This window comes from Limulus polyphemus, unplaced genomic scaffold (genome assembly GCF_000517525.1).
Source record: "Limulus polyphemus unplaced genomic scaffold, Limulus_polyphemus-2.1.2 Scaffold4201, whole genome shotgun sequence".
In the NCBI taxonomy this organism is placed as follows: Eukaryota; Metazoa; Arthropoda; class Merostomata; order Xiphosura; family Limulidae; genus Limulus; species Limulus polyphemus.
This window is the reverse complement of record NW_013669811.1, coordinates 79,938-89,164: the sequence shown is the minus strand read 5'-3', so window position 1 is coordinate 89,164 and position 9,227 is coordinate 79,938. Positions and strand designations below refer to the sequence as shown.

Genomic DNA, 9,227 nt, shown 5'->3' with positions numbered 1-9,227 from the left:
ACCTTAAACAATACACTAAGGTAGTTAATATATGGTTAACAATATCATTCATTGTTCACCTTTAAATAATAATTGTTAACCATATATTAACTACCTTAGTGTATTGTTTAAGGTATTATTTAAAGGTGAACAATGAATGATATTGTTAACCATGGATAAACTAGCTTAGTGTATTGTTTAAAGGTGAACAACGAAATATATTGTTAACCATAGAATGGCAAGAATATTCATCTTTAAAACTAAAAAACAACAACACGAACTTTGATAAAATATTCATTGTTTCATACACTATTACTTGAGTTATGTTGTAGAACAGTGATTTTGAAAGTGGGGGAGGGGAAGTTTCTGTAGCTGGGGTATGTATGGCGGTATATTATATCAAAAAAGGTATCCTTGAAAAAGTGTGGGGGTCACGAATGCGATTATTCATAAATCCTTTACTCATTACCGTAGACGTTGAAAATATCTTTGAAGTTCCTTTCGTCATTATAGATTTGTTTGTTTGTAGTTTAAACACATAGCTACATAACGGGCTATCTGTACTCTGCCCACCACGGGTATCGAAACCAGGTTTCTAGCTTTGTAAGTCCGCAGACATGCCGCTGTGCCACTTGGGAGCTTCGTCCTGATAGAGCAAGCGGCTCAGAATTCTTAGTCACAAAATGAAATATGCATTTTGAAGATTTTTTTTTTTGGAAGAATAACATGTAAACTGATTTCAATATGTCTCAGATTTCTCTGTCTTGTAATAAAGATATTAATACACTCATCACAAAACACTCCTGTTTGTATGTGTGTTAAATTGTCGAGGGTTTGTTTAAGTTCCAGTGATGAATGTCTTTAAGAATCCACTGCATTCTTTGACGGATTTTGTGAAGTCAATAAAACTGTTCACTGCATGAGAACAATATAATCAAGTAGAACTTCCATAGTTGAATCAACATGTTTTCGCCTTGGGTTCTTTCAAAGCACCTACCTTAAAAATCACGTGACTGGAATACCTTCCTGAAGCATAAGCACCTGTTCTGAAGTATAATGGCTACCGGTGAGGTTCGCCAGGGGTTTTCATTTCTTACATTACTCAAGCTAGTTTTTATCTTGACAGTGGTTTCGATAATAGATCAAAATGACCAGATCTTCGTAGATAAAATAATAACGTACTTACACGGGAGTAATAAATGATCGTGCTCTTGCATTAATAGTCACTTGATGGTAATTTTATTTTGGTTTGTAGTTTGAGATCCTTGGTACTCTCCCATTCAACCCTCCGTGCACCGTCACGACTATCATAGAGGTCGCAGGAAGGCGTAAAGACAGTAACAGATCAAGTACGGCTCGGGAATAAGTTGGCAGAGTTTTGAGGTTGGTTTTTTTAAAGTAACATCGCGTTATAAACATAATAACACGTACAAACGATTTATAAAAAAAAAACGTTTTTGGCCCTAAAATTAGCGGCCTTAAACAATAGAACTTTATTAATACTTGAATACGTTAAAACAATTTAAAAGTTATTGTTATGGCTTGTTCAGCTGTTACACTTTCCGTGGCTACTATCGCAGCGGTGGTCGCCGTGGCCTGTTTAGCCATAGCTTTTGGTACGGACAACTGGTACGAAATTAGGGTTAACAGGACCTCTATTCGCAAGAAGTTGGAGGGAAATGAAGAATCTCTGAAAGAATTCGAAGAAGACAAGCTATATTTTGATCGGGATGAGGGCCTCTTCAGAACATGCTTTCCTGACAAGAAACCCCGAAACGGTGAGCCAGCGTTTTACATTTTCTTTGGAGTTAACACTTTCTCTGACTGACTTTGTTTTTTACTTCACCAAATTTATCCTTTTTTTTCTCTCTTTCAAGTGACTTAATTTCAGTTTAAACTGTGAGACTTCACAAACATACAAATCACAACAGGAAAGGCCTGTCTCGGTGTGATCTAGTTTTTGTCATTGAAAGCTCTGAACTCCAAGAACGGGTTTGGCGTCACACCAAGCTTGCCAGCTAATACTGGTTATAACTTACGATATATATATTTCAAGACTCCTGCAGGTTGTATGTAGTTTTATATGTTATGATAAGAACTTACAAACTACAAGTATTTTCCGAGAAATGACTGTCGTGTGTAGTCATGTTAGCGACTTTACTGTTTTACAGTGTAGTATCACATCCAACTATGTGGTCATGTTACAGTGTTTACTGTTTTACAGTGTAGTATCATATCCTACCATATAGTCATGTTAGCGACTTTACTGTTTTACAGTGTAGTATCATATTCTACTATGTAGTCATGTTACACTGTTTACTGTTTTACAGTGTAGTATCACATCCAACCGTGTAGTCATGTTACAGTGTTTACTGTTTTACAGTGTAGTATCATATTCTACTATGTAGTCATGTTAACGACTTTACTGTTTTACAGTGTAGTATCACATCCAACTATGTGATCATGTTACCATGTTTACTGTTTTACAGTGTAGTATCACATCCAACTATATGGTCATGTTACCATGTTTACTGTTTTACAGTGTAGTATCACATCCAACTATGTGGTCATGTTACCATGTTTACTGTTTTACAGTGTAGTATCACATCCTACCATATAGTCATGTTACAGTGTAGTATCACATCCAACTATATGGTCATGTTACCATGTTTACTGTTTTACAGTGTAGTATCACATCCTACCATATAGTCATGTTACCATGTTTACTGTTTTACAGTGTAGTATCAATAACAAAAACAAACGGACATCTAGGCAATGTAGGCTGTGATATCGTAACGTCAGTCTTGGTTGAAACAATAAAAACAGGTGAAACAAAACGTTATGGTTGCTAATGAAAGTTCCTGCCTACTTGTGGGGGAGGAAGGAGAATATGTTAATTTTAAAGAAACTACAGATAATTAGAGGAAAAGAACCAAGGAGCTCTACATGTACAACCACCAGATGTCAGTAATGTTCCTATCCAGTAGACCACTGTCTTCGAAGCGTTTACAAGACATCTTTCCTAAGTAGAATGTGTCTGGTCACCAGTCATCGAGCGTTAGATATTTTAAACTACATAGTTAGCGTGTTTAATACTAAGTATAACGTGTCTGGTCACCTGACATCGAGCGTTAGATATTTTAAACTACATATTCGAGCGTGTTTACTGCTAAGTATAACGTGTCTGTTCACCTGACATCGAGCGTTAGATATTTTAAACTACATATTCTAGCGTGTTTACTGCTAAGTATAACGTGTCTGGTCACCTGACATCGAGCGTTAGATATTTTAAACTACATATTCTAGCGTGTTTACTGTGTGGTAAACTATTGTTTCACATATTCTGGATCGATCGTGATTAGGTTAAACGAATATCAAAAAACAAACCAGACTTGTGAACAGACATATTATTTCAAAAAACTAATACAGAATCAAACAACTCCACCAAACTTTATGGAGGACTAAATATCGTTTTTAAATAAACTCGTGGACAACCAAACATTTATTTCCACAAAAAAAAAGAAGAAAAAAAGGATCAAACATCTTTAAAAAATTATAGAGCGTTCTCTTTAGAAACTATATCTATTAGGGTTACTGTGTTGACCAATTAAAGCTAGAATGACGCCTATCGGCTGAAATTTGTATTACATAAATATATAAATGTTTAACAAGCAATTAGATACGTAGATGGAGTTTCCTTAACCGGTTAAGTCCATTTTTAGCACAACGATTTTCAGCCCTAGTAACAAGTCAAACTATCCGAAATAAGCGAGATCGAGTTAGGCTTAACACGTGTGGGGGAAATTAGGCTTATCATTTGTGTCTGACTAAAGTGCTACAAATTGTATAGAACACAAACTCCTCATAAACAATGGAGCGTTTACGTTGTTTGATTTGGATCCAAGTAGGTTCAGTGGGTGAGGGGAAGGGGGAGAGAATAAAACTTGCTTTCAGTAGCCTTGGCTCGTCGTGTAGTCATTCAAAAAAAGGTTGAATTGATGGTATAGTTAAGTGTTTTTGATTGCTCACGCAAAACTTAATCGCAATGATATCTTAACAGGTTTTTATTTCACTTTATTACAATAACTTGTTGTATCAAGCGTTATATTTTGACCCGGTTTTATTCAGATCTTACTGTATTCCTGCGATATCACAAGTTAAGAATGTAGACCGATTTTTTAGATCCCATTTTGTTATTGGTCGGACATTTTTCATGGTATTCCGGGTCGTCAGCTTCAAACTATTTTCTCTCATATATAATTTGAAATTCAAATTAGGTTTTGTTTTTTACATGGGTTTTTAGATGACGATTTAAACCCTAACCTGTTTTACTAATAGATAACAAAGACATATTTAAAACATGAAGTAAGACGTTTATTATGATACCTACACCAATACTGATAACTTCAACTGACCATTTTTTTATTTAACACTAGGATCGGGCACGGCCTGTTAAGATGCTGGACTCACAATAGGCGGATCGCGAGTTAGAAATCTGTCACCAAACATGCTCGACCTTTAAGACGTAGGGGCGTGCAACGTTACAGTCAAGCCCACTTTTCTTTGATAAATAGGCCCGGCATGGCCAGGTGGTTAGGGCGCTCGACTCGCAATCTGTGGGTCGCGGGTTCGAATCCCCGTCCCACCAAACATGCTCGCCCTTTCAGCCGTGGGGGCGTTATAAGTGACGGTCAATCTCATTATTAGTTGGTAAAAGAGTAGCCCAAGAGTTGGCGGTGGTTGGTGATGACTAAGTGCCTTCCCTCTAGTCGTACACTGCTAAATTAGGGACGGCTAGCGCAGATAGCCCTCGTGTAGCTTTGCGCGAAATTCAAAAACAAACAATTATTTGGTAAAGGGAAGCCCAAGTGTTGGCGGTGGGTGTTTTCTCTTTAATCTATCACTTTAAAATTAGGGGCAGCTGACGAAGTAGTTGTGGGTGTAATTCAACATACTTTAACACTAGAAATATCTGACATATGGAAATAAGTAACAAGTACAACTGTCGCAAGAGGGCCTTCATATCAATATGAAATCCTATGTTGTTGTCAGTTTGAAAAAGAAGAGGTAGGAGAGAACACTCATCGCCTATTGACTTGAGGCTTCTTTTTTTGTGTCTGCGCGTGAGAAAATAACACGAGAAATGGGTATAATTTACTGGGCTCCTACCGATCCCGAAGATCTAAGCACCTGTAACAAGGAAATGTATCAGTGCGTGAAATGTTATAACAGATTACTGGGAGCAGAGGGGATTCTACATTATATCGTGATAACTACGGCTGTGACGTAACAAATGATGTAGGGATATATTATTAGCACAGCTGTGGAAGCGTATCAGTGTTACCAGAACAATCAGTCATGGCAGAACAATAAGTACGGCTATGACGCAACTGAACAATAATTTCTGATAGCTATGGTTACGATGTAACATTGTTACCAGGGCGTTCACTCACATTAGAATAATATTCTGTGGTGAAAATGATGATCTTTTTCTTTTTTTAAAACCTAAGAAAAATATCCTAGGATTTCACATGATTTCTACGTATTAGAATTGTCGTGAAATACGATCTATGTCTGTGTAACAGTACAGGTTGTTTTTGTACGGAAGCGTATGTTACCGTTGTTAAAAAGAACTTTCTCGTTCATTTTATGATTAAATATTTAAACATGAAGAACTTGTTAATAAGGTACTGAGCATTTGCCGTTAATATATTAATTAATAACATGAAGAATTTCGCCATTATTTCACGATATGTCTTTACTAGTTATAGCTGTGTTGCTAAGCAACCAGTACTACAGACGTGCATTACAGAAATTTTGTCAATAAAGTTAGAAAAAAAACGACCTTTATTCTACAGAAAATAAACATAAAAAACAACAACAACCTTATTTCAGCCAACGTTTCGCCATTGCCGCTTCATCAGGGCCAGTAGTACCAGAACTATACATTTACGACAGTTCCTGCTCTGTTACCTAGAGCAACAAAATGGCTTAGACCCCGTTTTTTTGGTGAAGTTATGGTCCTGTGATTTAATGCTGAACATCTGTATTGAAACAAATTTTCAACTTTTGAGCTATTTAAGTTAATATGTTGACCAATCAGAAGTGATGATCCGGGATCTGATATTCTGTGTGTGTGTGTGTGTGGGTTGGGGGGGGGAGTTCTAAATGACGTTTTCTCACAGAGGTGAAACTAGGTTATAAAGTATGAATAAGTTACTAACATATTATATATACACATATATATATATATATATACGATCAAAGGCAACAATTCTTAAACAACTATATGAAACAATAGGGAAGTTTGCTTTATGTTATATTACCGATACGGTTAGGTTAGGTTGTTGAAAAGAGGTATTTATGTTTGCAGATAGATCAAATAAACTTCGATACGATGTACAATGTATTGTTATAATATACAGTGTACGGTATGCAGTGTATTGTTGCAATGGACGCTGTACAGTTATTCTTACAATATACAATGTTATTGTTGGTTTTATTCAGCTGATAACATTTCAGGACAGTATTCATGTTAAAGCAAATAAAACATGGCTCCACCTTCAGCCCATCCTGTATATTTGATGTTAAGATTGCAAATGTAAATTAACCACGGGTGTTTCAGTTGAGAAACCTTCATTGTTTGTGTAAGATGAACTTTGCCAATTACGTTACTGTGCATGTCGGTAATGTTAGATGAATTATTATTATTTATTTGTATTGGTATCGAATAGTCCAAAAGAAGTCGACTTTCTAACGTGAAAGTGAAGATAATAGAGTCTTTTAGGTTGTAGTGAAAAGATCAGTTTGTTTGTTTCACAACTTTTGTTGTTTTTTAGAAGTCACAGTTTCTAATCTGAACAATGAAACATTTAATGGATTCTAGCTTTGGAAATTATTCGCTTAATTCACAAATATTCCACATTGCAATGTACAAGGGGTGTGGCTTGGTGTTTAGGGCGCTTGACTAGCAACTTATGGGACGTGGGATCGAAACATGTTTGGTATTCTCGGGTGAAAGTGATTAATACTCCAGTGCTTCACCGGACAAGTAAGTCCACTTAACAAATATTCCAGGGCTTCACGGGACAGGTAAGTCCACTTAACAAATACTCCAGGGCTTCACGGGACAGGTAAGTCCACTTAACAAATACTCCAGGGCTCTACTGGACAGGTAAGTCCACTTAACAAATACTCTAGGGCTTCACTGGACAGATAAGTCCACTTAACAAATACTCTAGGGCTTCACTGGACAGGTAAGTCCACTTAACAAATACTCCAGGGCTCTACTGGACAGATAAGTCCACTTAACAAATACTCCAGGGCTCTACTGGACAGGTAAGTCCACTTAACAAATACTCCAGGGCTCTACTGGACAGGTAAGTCCACTTAACAAGAGCTTTAACAAGATAAGGTTATCGCAGAACAACTCTGAATTATTACCAGCCAAGTGTAAGTCTAGGAATAATTGTACTGAACAGAAAGTTTAACACACTAGCAACACAGTCTTTATAAGACCTAAAACAGAACCGCAGAGTATATACTTGTTACTTTCCACCATCTTCAAACAGAACTGCACATTTTCAGAATCGGCCCAGAACTGTCTACAAACTGAGCTTTTTTTTAGTGCACAATAACTCATCGTTCTTTTTGTCCCAGTGGCGTCACCACGTGGCTGGTCATTATCGACATTCGTAGATTGATTTCACCCAAGCCTAGTGAGAGATATCTGTTATGATAGTGTGCTGATTCGAAGGAAACCTGAAGTCTTCTGGTCCGTTTGTTTTGTGTAAAACTTGCACTTATTCAAAACTAAACAGAAAGATATCTGTGGCATATTCCTATATCACACACATATGCTTGCCTTTTCATTGGTTGGAGCATTATAATGTAACGATCAATTCCACTATTCGTTGGTCAAGAGTTTGCAGTGGGTGCTGCCGGACAGTTGTCTTCGTTGGGGGTCAGTAGTTGAAAATTAGGGACGACTGCAGATAGTGCTTTTCCATAGACAACAAATACAATACAAATCTTAACTTTGCTATGAGAAGGATTGTTTGTGGTAATCCAACTTTCGCTCATCAGGCAATCGTTCCACCAACTGAGCTAAATAGTTAACCACAGTACCATTGCTTTTAAGGTACTTTTTAACAATTCCAAAGACCCCTCCCATTACAAACAAGACCTTCCACTGATCCAAGTCGAGGAGAGTTTTTTTTTTTGTATTCTAACATTTTGGCATTATCCGGTATCTCACTGAACAAATCTTGGTAAAATAAATCACTGAGATGGGATGTTTGGTAGGGTGTTTACACAGCTGAGACATGTACATAAACACCCCTGTCTCTCATTTGAACTTGGTTTGATAGACGAAGGGTGGCACAGGTGTGGTGTTGATTCAGTTGTCACGTGTTTACTAATATATTACATATTATTAATTAAGTAGATATGCAGTCTGACTAATGTTTTGAGCGGGAAATTGCGTAGCCAGTTCTTCCCTTGGTGAAAACCCGACAGATTTGTGAAAGTCTACAAGTAAAAGTGATCTCTCAGATCATAATGGGCTTTCTTTTTGAAGCTCTTGTAATACACTTTAAATGTAGGTAGTTTTAAGGAGACTGCGCTCCTTCGTCTTTTTTTTTTTCCTCTCTGTCTCTTGAAAACGCGGAAAAATACGCACAAATGTTCTAAAAATCAGTAAAATCTCTGCGAGGATTTTCAGTAGAGAGCGTTCATTCTCCAAGAAAATTAACATATGGGCAGTGGATCGGAAGCGAGGAGGTGTAGCAGTCCAGTCGAGAAACCTGGCAGAAATGGCAAAGCATTTGCATCACCTCTTGTTCTCGCAATCAGAGGGTCGCGGGTTCGAATCCCAATCCCACCAAACATGCTCGCCCTTTCAGCCGTGGGGGCGTTATAATGTGACGGTCAATCCCACTATTCGTTGGTAAAAGAGTAGCCCAAGAGTTGGCGGTGGGTGGTGATGATTAGCTGCCTTCCCTCTAGCCTTACACTGCTAAATTAGGGACGGCTAGCGCAGATAGCCCTCGTGTAGCTTTGCGCGAAATTCAAAAACAAAAACAAAACACCTCTTGTTCAAATCAACCCATCTCACAGTAGAGATGTGGTCAAGATTTCTACTATCTAAATTTGGTTCATTTAATGCATTCAATTTAATAGTAATCTGGAATTTTGTTTCTACGGAAGTAAGAAATATCCTAAACAATCGGTTTCGCATCCCCGTCCCA

At 37.5% G+C, this 9,227-nt stretch overlaps 1 protein-coding gene across 1 annotated transcript in view; it reads left to right on the top strand.

Annotated features, from left to right (window-relative positions):
• The first annotated feature begins 1,305 nt into the window (after positions 1-1,305).
• The window catches only part of LOC106470754 (transmembrane protein 178B-like), a 17,886-nt gene continuing 9,964 nt past the window's right edge, over positions 1,306-9,227 (top strand). The window contains exon 1 of the mRNA XM_013931322.2: positions 1,306-1,757. Within this exon, the coding sequence (XP_013786776.1) occupies positions 1,517-1,757 (241 nt within the window). The 5' untranslated portion in view covers positions 1,306-1,516. The remainder of the gene's footprint in view (positions 1,758-9,227) is intronic.